The sequence below is a fragment of the Eublepharis macularius genome, chromosome 1 (assembly GCF_028583425.1).
Source record: "Eublepharis macularius isolate TG4126 chromosome 1, MPM_Emac_v1.0, whole genome shotgun sequence".
NCBI classification, from domain to species: domain Eukaryota; kingdom Metazoa; phylum Chordata; class Lepidosauria; order Squamata; family Eublepharidae; genus Eublepharis; species Eublepharis macularius.
The window spans coordinates 132,546,739-132,567,108 of NC_072790.1; the positions used below are offsets into that span (position 1 = coordinate 132,546,739).

A 20,370-nucleotide genomic window follows, 5' to 3' on the forward strand; every position below is an offset into this window, starting at 1 on the left:
TATGTGAGTTTGTCTTCCCCTGTATACTGTTATCTTTCCTAGTGTTTTTTCCCTTGTGCATGTGTGTATGTATAATGTTGTCATTTGTCTTGTTCATCTGGTGACACACATGGGATGTTTTGTACAACAGATTTTATTGCGTGGATCAGTAAACACATTATTTGATCCCCTTGATCTGTATTTTACACCTTAGTACAAATATAATATCTCTGTTTTGTTTACTGCTGAACAAATCTACTTGCATGTATTAATTCTTTGATGTTCTCATAGTTTCTTATTCTTTTTAGAAAGAAAAATGTTATCATGGAAGCACATGAGTGTTATGTTCCCTAAACGTATTAGAAATGGTTTATCATTGACCAAAATGAAGAAAAATAGTTGTGCTGTAAAAGGAGGGGGAAATATGGCAAAGTACAGAAAAAGATGGAAATCAGTGCTTTCTGCTGGAAGCTGGACTAAGTTGGAGTGAATGAGTACAGTTTTGAATCCTCCTAAGCAGCATGGAGTTGTGGTGCAGGAAGGCAACTTCCTTACCTCCCCCCCGCCCCATAGCCATCTGTGACTAAAATTGCACTCCTATGAATCAGTGGTATCTCAAGAATATAATGGCAGCAAAGTGGGAGTGTTCAAGCACAATGAAAGAGGAGTAACCCTTAAGAAAAGCAGAAAATGAGGAAGAGTAAAAAATGTGGGTGCATACTCACACTGGAGCTGCAGTTTTTGTCAAGTGAGCTGAAGAACTGTCTTGATGAAAAGAAATGAAGTTATATGACTACTGGGCAAATTAGAAACTAATTGTCAGGGTTCTACTCCCTAGGGTTGGTATCCAGAACTCCTGTGCCCCCAAAGAGTCCTTTCTATCCAGGCCTTTGGGTGCCACAGTTATTAGAAAGGAGGGGAATTCAATATCACCTAAAGCCCTCTCCTCCCTGGCTTCTCTTCCCTAGCAGTGCAGGAGAAGTTTAGCTCTTCCTTTGCTCACCCTTGGCTCACCTTTTAACAGAAGAGCCGGGGGAGGTCAGCCCTGGGTTCTCCCAGAGCCCCTCAGGAGTGGGTGTGGCCTTGATCCACCGGATTGATCCATTAGTGCCCGAAGAAGCCATATCCCTGGCCAGTGCAGGCCGCAAGGGGCTAGGGAAGCAGCCCTTTGTGTTTCTGGGCAGCCTGGCAGGTGTATCTTATTAGCCGTGCCACACCCCCTCACCAACCTGGGTGACTGACATTGACACACGGATTGTCAAACACAGTAAGGTTAACATTTATTTATTTGTTTATAGTCCACCTTTCTCACTGATGTGATTATAAATCAACTTTCCTGTCTGTACATCAATCACTTCTGAAATGTGATACAAATGCATTTAAAAATGGCTTCCTGTCTTTTCACATGTGCACATGTTCACTTAGCATTGCCTTTTCCCACACTTATACAGAAATAGTGGGAGATATGTTGAAAAGCATTTTAAAGTGGCACATATAAATTTGATCTATGTTTTGTACGAGCTCATGGACTGTTGGAACAATTGGAAACTTTCCTTCTGGACATTTTAAAGCATCATTTAATAATAACTGTGCTTATATACCGCTCTTCTAGACAGATCAGTGCCCCACCCAGAGTGGTGAACAAGTTAGTGTTATTATTATCCCCACAATACAGCTGGGGAGCTGCTGGAGCTGAGAGGAATGGTTTACCCAAGGCCACCTACTGAGCTCATGGCAATAGTGGGATTCAAACCAGCTGAGTGCTGATTCGCAACCGAACCACTCACCCACTGTTACAGTAGCTCACTCCAAGCAATGAAACAAATTACAGTATAACTCATACCAAACATCTGATGAAGAGAGCTGTGGTTCTCGAAAGTTTATGCGACAATAAAGTTGGTTAGTCTTAAAGGTGTTACTGGACTCTTTACTATTTTGCACCTATAGACTAATACTGCTAACTCCTCTGAATCTTTATTTAAAATGAAGCACCAAATGCTTTGATGGCATAATGCCAAAATATAGAAGAAAATAACCTAAACTCATAGATTTCAAAAATAAGGACTAGAAACTTTCTTTGTTGTAGTAAAATTGAACGCTTCTTGGATCTGCAGAGGAATACCAGTTGCACTTCTTTTGAAGGATTTTAGAGAGAGTTTTAGGCCCACAAAAGAAAACGCCAATGCTGTCACTGCCAAAAAAATAAAAAAAGTACAGATTTATTCTAAAACCCTTTCCCTTAAAAATACATTGAACATTTTGATTTTACCAAACATTTATCCTTCTAGGAAAATCAGGGGAATTTTATCAGAGATGTTAGAGACGGAGTTTGTTGAAGATATCTGTCAGAGAGATGGGGAATATCCTGCATTAGGAGAGTGGGCTGGTTTAGATTAGGAGTGGCTTACAGTGTTCACTGACTCTCAGCATATCCTACAAAATTAGAAACACAATATGGTATATCTATTGTCCAGGTCCATGTCCAATGAGGAAAAAAAATCTTTGAAGGGAAGGATGTGAGAAAGAGATTGAGAAAGTGATTCCACAGATTGAGATCTATCATTTGGGGCTTATATGTAATGTCTTAGCTGTGCTCACACTCATGGGATCTTTTTCTGTGAAGGCCTCACTAGTATGTAGTGTTGCCACCCTCCATACGGGGCTTGGAGATCTTCTGGAATTACAACTGATCTCCAGATGACAGACACCAGTTCCCCTGGAGGAAATGGCAACTTAGGGAGGCGGACCCTAACAACAACAACATTCGATTTATATACCACCCTTCAGGACAACTTAATGCCCACAGAGCGGTTTACAAAGTGTGTCATTATTATCCCCACAGCAAAACACCCTGTGAGGTGGGTGGGGCTGAGAGAGCTCCAGAGAACTGTGACTAGCCCAAGGTCACCCAGCTGGCTTCAAGTGGAGGAGTAGAGAATTTATTTATTTATTTATTTATTTATTTATTTATTTATTTATTTATTTATTTATTTATTTATTTCAAATTTGTATTCCGCCCTCCCTGTGAGCAGGCTCAGGGCGGATAACAACATATTAAAAATACAATTAAAATACAATTAAAAATTCATGTTCATTAAAAACAACATTTAAAACAGGATGGTAGACAGCCTTCACAGGAAGGGTTTTATACACCCCTTTTTCCCCGGCCGGCAAAGGCCCAGCCTCAGCCATATGCCTGGCAGAACAACTCTGTCTTGCAGGCCCGGCGAAAAGATAGCAGGTCCACCAGGTGGGAGCCAGGACCGAAAAGGCCCTGGCTCTAGTTGAAGCTAGGCAGGCCTCCTTGGGGCCAGGGCCCACCAACAGCTGTTTGTCCCCTGATCGGAGTGTCCTCTGGGGAATATATGGGGAGAGACAGTCCCGTAGATATGCTGGTCCCAGTCCGCACAGGGCCTTATAGGTCAATACCAGAACCTTGAATCTGATCCGGTATTCCACTGGCAACCAATGCAACTTGCATAAGAATGGTGTTATATGTGCCCTATTTGGCACTCTCGTAGTAACATGCGCCACTGAATTTTGTACCAGCTGTAATCTCTGGGTCAGGCTCAAGGGCAGCCCCGCATAGAGCGAGTTACAGTAATCTAGCCTAGAGATGACTGTTGTTTGGATCACTGTAGTTAAGTCACGGGTTGACAGGTAAGGGACAAGTTGCCTGGTTTGCCACAGATGGAAAAAAGAGGACCTGAAAACCGCTGTGACCTGTGCCTCCATTTTCAGAGAGGCATCCAAGATCACCCGCAGGCTCTTAACCCTCGGAACTGGCACTAACGGTGCCCCATCGAGGGCCGGGAGCTGAAGTCCCAAACCTAATCCCCCGTGGCTCAAGTACAGGACCTCCGTCTTTGTCGGGTTCAGTTTCAGCCAACTCTGTTTCAACCAACCAGTCACGGCTGCAAAAGCATGTTCCAGGACATCTGGGGCTGAGCTGGGCTGGCCATCCATCATCAGATACAACTGGGTGTCGTCTGCATATTGATGACACCCAAGTCTGAAACTTTGCACCCACTGGGCAAGGGGGCGCATATAGATGTTAAACAATAAAGGGGAGAGTATTGCTCCCTGTGGGACCCCACACACCAAAGGGTGGCGGGATGACAATTTCTCCCCAAGTGCCACACTCTGTTCCCGACCATGGAGAAAAGAGACAAGTCACTGGAAGGCAGTCCCTCGTATCCCCACATCGGCGAAGCAGTGAGTCAGAAGATAGTAATCAACTGTATCGAACGCTGCCAACAGATCCAATAATATCAGCAGCGCCAAGCCACCTCGATCCAGATGTCTACGAAGATCGTCTGTCTACGAAGATCGTCAGCAATATCTCCGTCCCATGTCCTGGACGGAACCCGGAGTGGGAGGGGTCTAGGGCTGACACATTGTTCAGGAAGCCCTGCAGCTGTTCCACCACCGCCTGCTCAATCACCTTTCCCAGAAACGGGAGGTTTGAAACTGGGCGGTAATTGACCAGGTCAGTGGGGTCCAGCGATGGTTTCTTTAAAAGAGGCCTCACCACAGCTTCCTTTAATGGACAAGGAAAAACCCCGGAGCCTAAGGATAGGTTAACAATGGCCTCCAGTGAGGATCGCAGCCCCTCGGCACTGGCCTTTGCCAGCCATGAAGGGCATGGGTCCAAGGGACATGTGGTGGGCCTAACTGATCACAGGGTCCTGTCAATTTCCTCCCCAGAGAGTGGGCTGAAATGATCAAATATCAGCCCTGAAGACGGCCAAGGGGTCTCTAGCTCATTCACTGAATCAACTGTGGCTGACAATTCATGGTGGAGAGACAAGATTTTATCAGCAAAAAAGCTGCCCAAAGCCTCACAGCTAATATCTGAATTCAAAATTTGATGGCCTCCCTCTGGCAAGGAGACCAGTGACCGAACCACATTAAACAATTTTGCCAGGCGTGAGCTAGCTAACGCGATGGAGGCTGCATAAAACTCTTTCTTCACAGCCTTCGCTGCCACCTCATAGGCTTTCATAAACGTCCTATAAGATGATCTTGCCTCTTTGTCCCGAGATCGTCGCCACATTCGCTCAAGCTGTCTTAGCTCCCACTTCTTCTATCGGAGCTCTTCTGTATACCAGGGAGCCCGTCTTGCATGGGGGCAAAGAGGGCAGCTCTCCAGATTAGAGTCCCGCGCTCTTAACCGCTACACCAAACTGGCTTTCCAGTTATAAGCATTATAAACATTATACCCTTATGAGACCTCTTCTCTCCCCAAACTTTGCCCTCCTCAAGGTCCACCCCCAAATCTCCAGGAATTTCCCAACCTAAGAGTTAGCAACCCTAATAGTATGTAGTATTAATCTGTAGGAGCTGTGTTTTGTAGCAAAACCCCATTTACTTTCTGGACCATTAGTTTTGAGATACTATCAGAATATCAAGCAAGTTTGCAATGAGCTGACTTTTGAAATATTCTGTTTTTCATAGAAAAAGGCAATAGAATTGACAACGTGTCAAGTTCATGAAGAATAACAGTATTTTTAAACAAAAACACTGATGACTTAAAAATACTTTATATAAGGACATTTTGTGTTTATAGTTGATATCCAGTGACGAGAACTGGCTGCCCCTGGATTACACATTCCATTACATAACTTCGTGCTTTAAAATAATATTTAAATATTTTTTCTTGGCATTCATTTTTGTTCAGCAAGTAGGTAAACTACTAAGAAATCACAAAGATTTTTAGTTTTTCTCTTTTATGAATACAAAATAAATTGTGATGATTGCTTCAAAGTCTTTTGGGAACAAGGAAGCTTTTCTTAACAAACTCTCGAGTTCGGCTTAGGCCTTTCTAGCTGAGACGAACTAATAACATAAGAGCATTGCCTTTAGATCCACAGCCAATTATGTCAGGGAACAAACACATCCTTGACATTGTAAGAAAAAAGCCTCACTGTTTATCTCTTTAATAACCATTTTCAAGGGAAATTAATGTTACTTTGTCCTTTGTGCTGAACAATAATTGGATTGTGTCTTTCAATTATAGCTGGACAAATGCCAAGATATTGAAATACTTGGAAATATTAGATTTTCTTGTCCAAAAATTAGATTTTATTGGCATTAGTCTATCCAAAATTTCTTCATTTAAGGCTTTATTATGTGGAAAGTTGCTTTCAGCATAAGAACCTAACAAATTATTTTAAAGGGTAATTTTTAAAAGGGGGTACAAACATCTCTTCCTGTCTTTTACCCTGGGAAAGACTCAGTCTAATGGTGTAATTTGGTTGCTTGCCTTACCTAGGATGATTTTCTGCGATTTGCTTAAATTCAGTATCCCAGTTTGGTCTTCCATAGAAGGTTTTTTGTTTCAACCCAGTAATTACATCCACCTTTTCATCCTTATGTAAGGCAATGTGAGTAGCCTAAATAGGAATGAATAAAAAAAAAACACCCTTGTTTTAAAAGCAACAAGTTGTAATAGTGCATTTGAATCAACAAGGAGAAGTTATACTACTACCATATGAATGGAAATGAATATTAATGCAAAAATGCAATTATCAGGGAACACCCTTTTTAGGGGTGGGGGACTACTGCTCCAAGCCTCACAAATTGAGTGGTGGGTCCCATCAAAATAAATTTATTTTCATTAAGACATTTTTTATTCTTCCTAATAATAAAATCATATAAAAACAATAAAACAGTATCTGTAAAAAACAGAGCAAAGTAAACAAGAACCAGCTAGTCTGTAGCAAAAATTCAACAACAGCAAATACACTCTGGAACAACCATGTTTTTATGGTAAGCAAAGAAGGGAAAAAAAACTGTGCAAGCCATCCCTGACAAGGCATCTCAGAGGCTATGAATATCAAGAGAAAAAGCCCTCTTCTGAGTTCCCATTCACTGTAACTCAGAGGATCAGGTAATGAAGCTGATTCTAATCCAAGCTAATTGTAGTTTCTGAGCATTCTTCAGTCTGATGTAGAGCCCAATCTGGATGTTAATAAGTAGTGCTTAAGAATGGCCAGGTCAGGTTGCAATGGCCATGCAGAAATGGCTAACCAGGATGACAAACAGTACTATGGCTTAATATTTGACATTAACAAATTCTTTTCCTTACGTTGCCTCTACAGAAGACTTGCTGGGGGCAGTTTACAGATTAAACATAATACAAATCCAATAAAGTTGTTGACAATTAAAAGCCCGACATTAGAAGTATAAAAACAGTATAAAACATTAAGCAGCTTAAAATTAGTCTCCAAAAATAGTTTGCAGGCTAAAAGTACGTTATAAAAACGTTTAAAAGATTGAGATAATATGATGGATCTAGCATAACATTTCTGCTTGTGTTAGAACTCTTGCACAAGTAGAAACACAAGAAAAATACCTCAATGGCCACTTGATCTAAGTCAAGCTTGTGGATCACTATTTGCATTTCCACTTGCACATAATCTTGTGCAATCCATTCCTGGGTAGTATAATAAATAGGGTTGGAGCTAGACTAAATTTTCTCCAGACAGAAGACACTTCCATCGAAGAAACGGAACTTTCCTACCTCCCTTCTCCTGTTGCAACTTGCAACCCACTGATCCTCCCAAATTGCTTCTCCAGGGAGGCAGGGAACCCTTAAGAATAGCATGAAGTTTGAGTCCAGCTGGTACCTTAGAGACCAACAAGATTTTCAGCGTATGAGCTTTCTAGAGCCAGAGCTCCCTTCTTCAGTTACTAGATATCAAGAACTCATACCCTGAAAATCTTGTTGGTCTCTAAGGTGCTGGCTGGACTCAAATCCTGTTATTCTACTGCAGACCAACATGGCTACCCATGTTGGTCAGCAGGAGGGTTAAAGTGGAGGTGTTTAACAAGAAAGGGGAACTTGCAGAAATTACACCTGCCCTTCTGTGAGGGGAAAATTTAGTCTGGATGCAACCTATAAAGAGGAAAGGACTACGTGTTGCACTCTTGTGCAAGTGGAACTGCTCTAAGTCCATTTATGTTCCTGTTTGCGTATCACTGGATCCCAGCTAATAAATGGAACCTTAAAATGAGCAGTAACTTCAGTTCTTTGGGTTTGACTTCAGTGTGATTTGGTTTTATTTGACCTGCACATTTAATCATCGTTTAGTTCATGAACTTCATTCTTTTTCTCTCCCAGACAGACCAACAATATTGCTGCAGTAGCCTGGCTGGAGATTGGGTCTACATAAATTACCATCCTAGTCAAGAGCAGCAAGCAGTATTTTCTACCCCAGCTCAAGTTCCTGAAAGGTAGTATGGCTATTTTTTTTTCAGAATTCTACAAACTTGAAGCCCCAAAACCACTCAACAATGATGGAAAGAATCACCAAAAGCACACCACTATTTGATGGTAATTGCATTTTGCCCTGAAAAACATATATCTGAAACTCAGATTGTAGTTTATGGTTGGTGCATCACATCTAGAATTTTGTGTTTTGGAATAGGTTCTAAAACTTCCATGTCTTAGCAACAAAAATATAATCGCTCCTCTCTCTCTCTCTTGTTGCCTTTGTTAGGAGGAGTTGAGCGGCACAGAGTCTGAGAGACAAATGCATGATTAACACTGATATTAGTTGTTTCTGATGGATTCAGTTCCTCCTTGGGTTTTTATTGGCCAGAGTTTAGCCTCTGCACAAGCACTGTTTTCTCAGCCCAGAAATTCCACTGAAAATAGACAAGCCTACTGGCCAATGACAGAAAAAACAGCTTGCTTCTGATGCAACAAAACAGGAATTTTCTCCTCTGAACAGGCTTAAAAACCATTCAAAGTAGTAGGGAAGCCAAATTGGATGTACTGCCAAGGAAAGAGTGGCTCAATGCAACTATTGTCCACTCTTCAATCTGCAGTCAGCAGATGGGGTTGGAAACATAAAGCAATAATTGAAGTGGAACAAGGGTTGCCAGGTCCCCTTACCCTCTTGGTGAGAGGGTAGGAGACCTGGCACTTACCTTTGTAAACCCCTTGGGCACACGTGCAAAGGGTGCTCTTACAGCACGCTTGGTGGTGGGCATGCCCCTGCCCTTCACAGAGGCGAATTTCTTGCCTTCTGGACCCATTCCCCAGGGCCTTTTTCTCCTGTTGGCCAGTGGTGGCAGGGGGTAGAGGCAGGGAGTAGGAGATCCCTCACACCCACCAGGGGATTGGCAGTCCTAGGTGGGACTGGTTGAATAGTGTGGCAGAGCTATTTTTGCACTGGATTGTCTTCTTTTGTGGGTGCCACCTTTGCTCATATTGTAGATGGCAAAGTATTGGTTGTATCCAGACTAAATTTTCTATTGATGGAAAGAGATGTACAATTTCTGCAAATTCCTCTTTCCTGTAGCAGACGCCAAATTTGCCCCCATGCCCTTGCTGAGTTTCCCCTGTCTTCCAGGAGCAGCATTTCAGGGAGATCATTGGGCTGCAGCAGGAAGAGGAGTCAGGCAGGCCTCTCATTTACCCATCCAGGACAGGGAATTATCCACCCCAGTCCCAGTTTCTCACCTCTGAGGAAGTGAGGATCTGGAGAAAAATGGCCTCCACATAAGGACACTAAGAATTTCTCCCTGGTTTCTATGATGAAAACTACAGATAGTAGGGAAGGAAGCCAAGACTATCACCTGGAAGTGACATCATATCTTCCCCAGCACCCCCCCCCCCAAATCTCTGGCATTTGACAAGGATGTGAAAAATAATTAGGAAACACTGAGGGTGCAGTGATAAGGAACAGAAAAGGAAAGGACCTCCAATGACCATTTAGGCCTGGGGCCTCTCAGAGTCTCAAGAAGGCCTGCAAACAATCTTAGGGCACCTTCATACATCATAAGGTGGCTTTGTTCAAGCCCCCCCCCAGCATCCCAGTAAGAATAATACTGACATACTTTATAGACCTGTTGTAAATATTATTAAGATAATTTATATAAATCACTTTGAACATTTTAACTTGCCATATAAATGCTAAGTATTGTTATAACTAGGTATCTCTTACAAGTTTATTCTGTCTTTCTTCCAAAGAGCTCAAAAAGTTTTACATAGGTACCCCCCACCCCTTCCTGCTAGGTTGAGAGAGAAAGAGAGAGAAACCCAAGGAGTCCTGGGGGATTTAAATCCAGGTCTCCCCTTGCTCACTGCTCACTGCTATACCACATTGGCTACTTTTGTTCATATGGCTGCTACATTCTGTCAAATATGAGGAATAGGAATTTTCTAAATTGTTTTATGCAAAACAGTGTGTAAGTGAGGGGAGCTAAACCTTGCCCCTCACCTACCTTAACTCACTGCACTCTTGTTTGAAACATTTTCCCCAGCCTAGCCCTAATATGAGAAGAGAGCTGTCCTATATTTTCAATCAATAAAGCATGGAGGTGGGGGCAGGTTTTGTTCCCCTCTGTTTTATGTAAAAATAGGGGGGGGGGACCCCTGTATTCACACGCTTGCCATTTTATATATGACTGAGGTAGATATCTGAACATGCACAAGGACTTCTTTGTCACATTTCATTTGGCTAATACTTTTCTGAACCTACAAAAATGGCCAGCAGAAGTAGACATAAAGCTGGTGCCAGAAGCAGTGAGGTGACTTAAAGAGAACTTGAAAGGTTCAAACAAGGACAGTGAGCTTGGTTGGTGGCATAAGTTAGCCACATGGAGAACAGGAGATGGAATGAGTAGGAAAAGAGTGTGAGAGAAGGGCTTCGAGGGTGCCCAAGCAATAGATGTTGCAGACCGGGATACTGAGCTGCTGCTGCTGCTGCTGCAGAAGACAGAGGCCTCAGGTGGAGTGTCTGGGCCTCCTTCAGTGTTATACTTTAAAAGGGTACTTTCAAAAGACAAATGTAACTTCTATTCACTTTTAGGAAGTCATGCTTCTTGTGATTAAGCATTCATTTGATTACTGTTCCTTAGGCTGTAGCCCTGGGAAAGTAAGATTCAGTAACTCAGTCCCATCAAATTTCGTTTATACCTGACTTTCATCCCAGCTGGTAAGAAATATGTGATAGCTTAGAAAATGGGCTTTCCCTTTCTCAGCCATTTGTGCTTCCAGCAAGCACAGGAGATCAGCAAACCACTCAAAGGCAGACGGATCTCGGCAAATCCAATAGAAATAAACCTGTCAAGGGAAAGTAAAACAATTCAACAAAGTGCAAGCTTTCATCGGGCATCTATATGGCTCCTAAATTATTTATTTTGAGATAAGTGGCAAATCTTATAGCAGACTACTGTGCTTAGGTGTAAATTTATACTTGATTTTCTATCCAGCATTGGCCGTTCAGAGTTCCCTGACTATTGTTTTTTAAAATTCTCCCGTATTCATTCATTTACCATTTAAACAGATTTAATAAAAAACAAGTATTGTCTCCAAGAGCCAAATCTAGAAGCTTAAACTACTTCCAGTAATAAAACAGCATGAGGGACTTAAGAAGGTGTCCAAATATGTGCTGAATCATAAACTCTCGAGGCGGCCTTAGACAAAGTAATAATAATAGGCATTTCTATCAATCTTCTCAGCATTCAAAAAAGTTGACATCATTTCTCAGTTATCCTTTCAACAATTTTGTCAGGTTATCCTTACAACAATTTTGTTATCCCCACCCCCACCCTCAGTTATCCTTACAACAATTTTGTCAGGGCCTGCAGAGGGATGGAGGTAGATCAATATTATTGTTTCTATTTTGCAGATAAGGAACTATGTTGCAGAAAATTAGGACTGCAGTACAGGTTAGGGGTTCTGCAATCACTTTTATATACTTCTTTTGTATAGAATATAGCCACTGGGATTGGGGGCTTTAAAGCCCAAGATCACACAGGATAATCCACAGGTGGATTGGCAATTTTCAACAGGGAAACGAGGTGAAAGAAAGGGTGAACGTTTAGACATCAGTTTCATAGCATCCCTACTAGAGTTAATGATGCAGGGCCCCCTATTTCCCCCCCTCTTCCCTAATAGTCTGCAATGGCAGATTGGTGAGAGACAAAACTGTATGCCTTCCCTAGGGTTTCAGGAAAAGGGAATTGACCTGGATATAATAACAGAGACATAGTTAGAAGAAAATAATGTGATTCAGTCCCAACTAGAGGTGGGCATGAATCCAATTATGACCCAAAAAAATGCACGAACCAGGCCAGTTCATGTTTCGCGAACCACGGATCGTGGAAGCACCTTTCTATGAACTTCCACGAACTGGTTACTGGTCCGAGTTCGTTTGGGTCATATTGGGAAAGGGACAGTTTAACTTTTTAATTTAAACTTTTCCTGCAGCTTGCAAGTGGCAGGTCCCTTTAAACTATCAGCTGGCAGGCAGTAGGGAGGGATCCCCCCCATTGCCACCTGCCAGCTGATAGTTTAAAGGGACCTGCCACTTGCAAGTGGCAGGGGCCTTTAAATGGCCCACAAACCCCAGTCCCAGCTCCCACCGTCAGGTCCCTTTAAACTATCAGCTGGCAGGTGGCGAGGGGGAGAATTCCCCCGCCACCTGCCAGCTGATAGTTTAAAGGGACCTGATGCTTGCAAGGCAGGAAAGAGCCCTTTAAACTGTTAAATGCCCCTTTCCCTGCTGCTGCTAAGCGGCTGGAAAGGGGTATTTAAACCCCACAAACTGGTTCATAACTGGCCCCAGTTCCATGCCAGTTCGTGGTTTTTGGTTCGTCAAAATCCAAATCCAGACTATGGCCTCCACACTCTTCATAAAAGGAGGACCCATTAAAATGGCCTGCCCTTGGATCCTTCTGGATTCTAAAATGTTCTGTGGGATTTTAGGATTCCAAACACACAGAGGATTCCAGCCTCTATTGAGGCTGCAGTGGAAGCTTGGGACGTGAAGCTCTTTGAAGCCACTGACAAAATTGCTCCTTGTTGACCACGGCCATTTCCAGATGGCTTACCTGAAGCCGCTCCATGCCGCAATGTTGTGGATCGTGCCGGGGAAAACGCGAAATATCGCGTTTTCTCGTGTGAGTTTTGTGCGACGTCACGCAAAACTCGCGCGAGAAAACGCGATATTTCGCATTTTCCCCAGCACGATCCACAACATTGCGGCATGGAGTGGCTTCAGGTAAGCCATCTGGAAACGGCCCACTTCTGCCCATGGGATAGAATCCAGCCCTGTGGTTTATCATGGACCTGGGTGACCTAAAGAGGGCTGGAAGGTATCTAGAAAAGATGCTGGTGGAAAACTCACACTGAATCTGATAGATAGAATCTATAGAGCCCATTGGAAGGCCTATGAAGTAGTGGTGGTAGTGACAAATATGATTTCTCTACCACAATTGTACCAGCTGATTCATGACCATCCCAATTGTTTAAGGTATCTCGACATCTTCTGATTCCTACATTTGAAACTTTACTTGATCAGAAACAGACAATTAGCTGTGACATCTTTGCAAAGATTTTTGCTGATAAACTAGCACAAATACACTCTGACCTGGATGCTGCTGTTACTCAATGGGGAGGTTTCCTTGTGAGTTGGGGGAATTAGCATTCAAGGAGAGGCAATGAGAGGGGGTAACTTCAGGATCTCCACCTGTGTATACTGTCCTGGCTAGAGAACTCTTTCAATGACCAGACAGATGTTTCACTCAAAAGGGGTTTTTAACTGAAATAATAAAGATCAACAGCACTCAGAAACATACACAACACCAACACGGAGCTAACTAGAAAGCAGTGGTGAAAAATGGATAGAGTTTGAGGGATTGGCTGATAGTTACCATCCAGAAGAGGGCAGCAGGGAGAGACAGTGCTGAGCAAACAGCATCCTCCAGAAGTGACAAAGCGATGTGCAGGACAGTGAAGTGAGAAAGGCAGAAGAAGCAGGTTAAAGGGGCTTAGTGGACCTGCCTCAGGAACAATGCAGAAAAACTCAGATGGAGGTCCGAGGCTGGATGCTGTATCCAAAAACATGTGCACAACTATTACAGAGGAGCAGTCCAATTATACTGTGGAACTTCTGCCTCAAAACAGTGATTTAATGGTTGTTCCCGGGGTGGGACAAAGGATTGGGAAGCTGTCTCCGGGACAGGATAATGAACTGAGGAGGTCTGATAAGGTCTTCTTGGGTGGAACTAAAGTTGTCAGTGATGATTGATGACTCATGATGAACTATTGGTGGGTAAGGCTATCAGAGCTCTGAGTCACCTGAGAATAGGAGAATGGATTAGGGAAGATTGGTAGGGTGTGTTGCAATGATTTATTCAGGAATTCTCGGGGGACCCTATCTATTAGGATCCATGCAAAATTCCAAAGTATGGGGATTGAGAGCTGGCCTCGCCTGTCATCTCACATGCTAACAGCGTTCCATCTGCTGGCTGGGATCTGGCTTCCATTTTTCTGCCTGCTTCGGCAGTATTTGTATTTGAAACACATTTAGAGAAGGGGCTTATGGCATAGCTGTATTCGTAAGCCTTCTCAATATTGTGAGGGCAAGTCTGACCACCTGTAATATAGGCAAGACAAAAGAAATGCTTAATATACCTTCTGGTCTGCTCATGGACCATTTTTACTGATAATGACAGGATCCTGTCATCTGTGAATGCCACTACTTGTGCCTTCACAAGTAGTGCACTGAATCCTTGTTCATCTTGACTGCTAAAAACATCTGAGAACACCTAAATTAGTCCTTGATGCCTATCACAAATTAGGTGCTTTTTTCTGACCACTCAAAGAGGTGGCTATCCACTCACTACTTAAAAAAACTCTAGACAAAAATGATGTAGACCCAGGGCCAAGCTACACATGATGAATGACACTTGAATGGCAAGTGTATTTCTCCCTGTTCACTTGCCCTCCACTCAATCCACTTGCCGTTCAAGTGTCATTCGTCATGTGTAGCTTGGCCCCCAGTCTCTAATCAGCCTTTTCTAACAGCAGACAAATACCATGGCTGTTTCCATACTCTCTATAAATAGCGTGAGACTCACGGAAGGCTGCTGGCTTCCTTGCGTGATTTTTAACACCAGCCGTTTCCACATGCTGTTAAAGAGACGGTCTACTTACTGAACGCTAACTTTTTCCCCACAGATTCCAGATGCCTCTGATTTCAAAGCGGAAGCAGGCAGTTTGTCTTGCGTCTGATCAGCGTCTTTTCTGAGACCGGTATTTCCCGCTCTTTCCTGTGCCGGGTCAAGGACGCTGATCAGACGAAAGACAAACTGCCTGCTTCCACTTTGAAATCGGAGGCAATTGGAATCTATGAAAAAAAACCCGCCAGCGTTCAGTAAGTAGCCAGTCTCTTTAACAGCATGTGGAAACAGCTACCATCCGACTACAAAACGCCATAAATCACCGTTTGTGGCGTTTTGTAAACAGATGGCGTCAAAAATTGTGCAAGGAAGCCAGCAGCCTTCAGTGAGTCTTGTGCTACTTATAGACAGTGTGGAAACGGCCCAGGTCTTCTTGGATAAACTGAACTTTTTTCAGGCTCTGAACTTTTTTCAGGCTCGTTTGAGGATGGGCTATGGGACAGAGATGGCTCTGGTGGCTTTAGTTGATGACCTCCCTCTGAATGTAGACAAAGGCCATGCTTCTTTGTTGCTCCTCCTGGATCTATCTGCAGCATTTGGTACAGTGGATCATGCCATCCTGTTAAAATGTTTGGAGGCAGAAATATGTATTGGGATATTCCTTGGGCTGATTTAAACCATTTCTCATGGAACAAACTCGAAGGGTTGCTGTGGGAAGTTTCTGCAATCCTTATCTAATTGTATTGTTTATTAAATGTCCCAGCCATTGATCATGTTGACCTATACTGTGTAACCTTCCTTGAGTCTCAGTAAGAATGCTGGACTATAAATAATGTTAATAAACAAACAAACAGGACCTTTAATAAAATTCCTCCCTGATTTGTTAAGAGATTCAAACATCTTTCCTCAGTTTTGTGGTTGTTATTGAGAAGACGCTGCATTTTCCAAGCATGAAAGCTTAATATGCCATTCTTTCCTGAGCTATTGCCTTTATGTGTGCTTTAGAGAATATGGTAGAACAGATGTTATGTGCCCCCCATGGGCAACAGTTGTAACAATAATGCCATTTGATGAACAACACAATTCCTCAGTGCCCTGTATAGCTATTTTGTTTATTTCATCAATTTTTTAATGCTGCTCTTCCTCTAGGGAACTCAAGGCAGTATACATGGTTCTCTCCTTTTTTATTTTATCCTCACAACAACCCCGTGAGATAGGCCTGAATACATGAATTCATGAAGCTGCCTGCAGGATTTGAGTCCAGTTGGTACCTTAGAAATCAACAAGGTTTTCAGAGCTTTTGAGAGTCAACTTCTGACGTGTCTGAAAAAGGGAGCTCTGACTCTTGAAAGCTAACACTCTGAAAATTTTGTTGGTCTCTAAGGTGCCACTGGACTCAAATACTGCTGTTCTACTGCAGGCCAACACAGCTACCCACTTAAATTATCCTCATGAAGCTGCCTTACACTGACTCAGACCACTGGTCCATCAAGGTCAGACTGGCAACAACTCTCCAAGGTCTTAGGCAAAGGCCTTTCAGATCACCTACTACGTGATCCTTTTAACTGGTGATGCCACATAATAATCTTGGGACCTTCTGCATGCCAAACAGATGCTCTAATATCATGCTTCTCCAAAGGAGAAAGAGAGTAAAGGGTTCAAGGTCATCTCATGAACTCAGGGAACTTTTCCTAGTACATGCCATCATATTAATTGCCATATTGCACTGTTCTGCCTGCTCCCCAGTTTTTGTGGGAAGTAAATAGCTTAATGTTCCAGTCTTATCAGCTACTGCACCACTCAGAGCGGAACTACAAGTGACAAAAGGCACAGGTTGGACACTGGTCAGCTTCCCTCAAGTTTTGATGGGAAATGTAGGCATCCTAGTCTTGCAGCTTGGCTCTCTGACTGCTGTCCAATGGACTTTTCAACTGTCACTTGTCCAGCATTCCGCCAAGCTGCCTACATTGCCCATCAAAACTTGAAGGAAGCTGACAAGTGTCTAACCTGTGCCTTTTGTCATTTGTAGTTCTGCTCTCATACATATGGATTAAGATTTAGCTCAAATCCTTACACTGGCAGAGTATAAAACTTCAGCACTGTTGCTGATAACAATGATCCAGTGATCACCTACAATGGTCCTCAAATAACAGAGAGGTGGCAGGCTGTTTTAGAAATAGACATTTTTTAAAATCAGGATTTGGAGACAGAGACTATTTCACCACTTACCTTCTACAAGTAAGTACTCTACTCTGTTCTGATTAGAACTCACTTGGAGTACTGTGTTCAGTTTTAGGCACCACAGTTTAAGAAGGATGTTGACAAGCTGGAACATGTCCAGAGGAGGGCAAAAAAGTTGGTGAGGGGACTGGAGATCAAGTCATATGAGGAAAGGTTGAAGGAGCTGGGTGTGTGTAGCCTGGAGAAGAGATGACTAAGAGGTGATATGATTACCATCTTCAAGTATGAGAATGGCTGTCTCCTAAAGGATGGAGCGGAATTGTTTTCTGTTGTCCCAGAGGGACAGACCAGAACCAACAGGTTATATTAAATCAAAAGAATTTTTGGAGTTAGGAAGAATTCCTGACAGAGTAGTTCCTCAGTGGAACAGGCTTCCTTGGGAGCTAATGGGCTCTTTTTCTTTGGAGGTTTTTAAGAAGAGGCTAGATGGCCATCTGACAGCAATGTTGATTCTGTGATTCAGTATGAATTTAGCCAGATCAGGAGCGAATGAAGAGATTAGCCAGAGCTAGGCTCTCATACCCTTTCTTATATGCCCAGGATAATGCCGATCGCCACTTTGTGGTCAGGAAGGAATTATCCTCCAAGATAGATTAGCCATGGATCCTGGAGGGGTTTTTATCTTCCTCTGGGCATAGAGCAGTTGTCCGTGGGGGAGTGAGGGGGGAGATAGCTGTGAATGTCCTGCATTGTGAAGGGGTTGGACTAGATAACCCTTGGGATTCCTTCCACTCTTTGTTTCTATGAAGTGCTGGTAGGAGTGCTTGCCTTGTAGATCTATCTCTTGTTGTATACCGGATGTCACAGAATCAGTATATTAGCTCACTATTATAAAGATGGTCAATACTTATTAAGAATCTTGCAGAAAGTATAAAGGTATTTTTACAAATGAAATTAATAACTAAGGTATTACCTACCTTTTCTAGACTCAGTTCTGTATTTAGAGTATAACACTTATACCAGATGGATTTCAGGATGGAAGCAAAGGGAGTAACTCCAATTCCTGCTGCAATGCATACGCTGATTTGATATTGAAAGACATCTGTTGCTGCAGCTCCAAAAGGTCCGTCCACAGCTAGTCTGCAATAACATTTAGACTAATCTTACACGTCTGTAACATCTGCATTTGATTGTGTTAAAATACAAAATAAATAGGCATGTATTTTCTAAAACATTAACTCAGTCTCCTTTGCTACAAGGAAAAGGACCCAGTTTTATTTATTTATATTTATTTATTACTTTTATCTATAGCATTTTTTTTGCTGAGACTCAAGGTGGTTCACACACTGTAAAACAATGTAATCAGACAACATAAGACATTCAATCAACAATGCAATAGGGCTAGGATTACAAAAGCTGTGCAAATGAAAAAAGAAGATATCAGACATAATATAGCATTTCATTTCATATTGTTCATTTGTATCATATAATTTCAGTCAGTGGCATTTTGATTCAAAGAAACTATTTACTATAGTGAGAGGGAAGGTGGCATGGTGCAGTCAGATCTCAGAAGCTAAGTAGGGTTGGTACTTAGGTGGGAAACTACCAAGGAAAAGACTAAAAAGCAAGGTAATAGCAAACCACATTTGCTTCTCACTTGACTTAAAAGCTCCTTGCTGGGGTCACCATAAGTTGGTTACAACTTGACAGCACTTTACACATACATTATCTCAGTACAAGAGAACAGGAAGACCATGTGGGTTAGGGACCTGGCCATTTATCTAAGCATGCCATTGCAATTTTAAGGATTTTAGAAATCTGATTACTCATTTAATTGCATGTCCACATTTAGTGGAGGTATTTGCATATTTAATTATGACTTACTGAAAAGCATCCTGGTTATAAAGTCTTATTTTCTATACTGTGCAAATTACAGCACAGAGGAACTGATTTAATTTGGAAATGTTTCTAATCAGTATGAGGATATCTTGCTACATAGGGAAGGAATAAAAATGAGAGGAAAGGGGTTGGAATGATATATTAGCATTTAATCTATAAATGTATTGAAATGTCTTGAGTAAAAATAAAATTTCAGAGCTGAGCAAATGTGCCCCAGTCCAGAAAAGGAGACTTACTTATCCAAGCAGATGGATGTGAATACAGATCTCCACCTCGTTATAAATAAGAATAATAAATAAAAGTAATAAACAAACAAAATTGTCCATTGTCTTAGCTGGATGCATCTGTTGTTGGAGACAAGAATTCCCATCCTCATCGGTGATTGCTAGTTGTTGCACTTGATTAATTGTCTGTAGCTAGCACAAGGTTGTAGCTTCTTAAAAGCCCTTTTCAAATAATGACATCTATTTTTTAACACAATATTTTGACAACCTAATCCCTGATTCACTGGATTGAAAGTGATTAACAGTGAAATCCTAAGTAGAGTTACTCCAGTCTATGCCCAATGAAGTCAGTTGGAGAAACTCTGCTTAGTATTGCAGAAACATAAAATTCACATGGCTATTAAAATGCAGAATTTTAATTTAATACATTTTATTCCTATTTGGGCAGCCAAAAAAAAAAAGTATACATGTATACTTAGCCTGCTTATTGCAGTAGGCCCTTTGCCTTGTATTATAGCTTAGTTCAATACTGTTAATAGATTGGCGGGTATCTGAAAAGTGGTCACTGCTGTTGTGTCAAGCTGCAATATGTGAAAGCAAATGTACAAAAACACACATTTGATTGCTCATGTGATAGTCTTCCTCAAAACTTAGGGCCAAACTAGACGTGATGGTGCCCACCCCTTCCCTTCCCCCACTAGGGGAGGAACAAGAATGCCTCGGTCCACCATGCTGTGGCATTTTTAAACCCCTTTAAAATGGTGGAGGCATCCACAGATCATACCTGTGGATGCTGTCATGTCTAGTTTGGCCCTCATTGTCAGCATCCAGCACCTCCAGACAAGGGTTGGTTCTGCTGTTATCTGATTGGCACCATTTTATAACTTCTGGGAAAGATAAAATTTTTTCATAGCCCAGTCACTAAAAGAAATACATATATACAAATTAGCAAAGGAGAGGTTGCCACAGCACTGAGCAAAAGTTCTGCATTTCACATTGGCAATTTTATTTGTATTTTTTAACCTGACTTATTTAATGACATACTTGTATAAAAATACATTTCTGATTTTTAACTAAAACTTTCCTTAACCAACGCAACACCAAATTAAGCATGTTTGCTCAGACAAATTAGTTTATTAGAAGTAAAGTTTATAATAATATTATT

At 42.1% G+C, this 20,370-nt stretch overlaps 1 protein-coding gene across 1 annotated transcript in view; it reads right to left on the reverse strand.

The window, feature by feature from the left end:
- Nucleotides 1-2,043: 2,043 nt before the first annotated feature.
- NOX3 (NADPH oxidase 3) overlaps nt 2,044-20,370 on the reverse strand; it is a 40,774-nt gene continuing 22,447 nt past the window's right edge. Inside the window, exons 10-13 of the mRNA XM_054989472.1 lie at nt 18,060-18,222; nt 10,910-11,056; nt 6,250-6,374; nt 2,044-2,170 (exon numbers count right to left, since the gene is read on the reverse strand). Of these exons, the coding sequence (XP_054845447.1) occupies nt 2,044-2,170; nt 6,250-6,374; nt 10,910-11,056; nt 18,060-18,222 (562 nt within the window). The remainder of the gene's footprint in view (nt 2,171-6,249; nt 6,375-10,909; nt 11,057-18,059; nt 18,223-20,370) is intronic.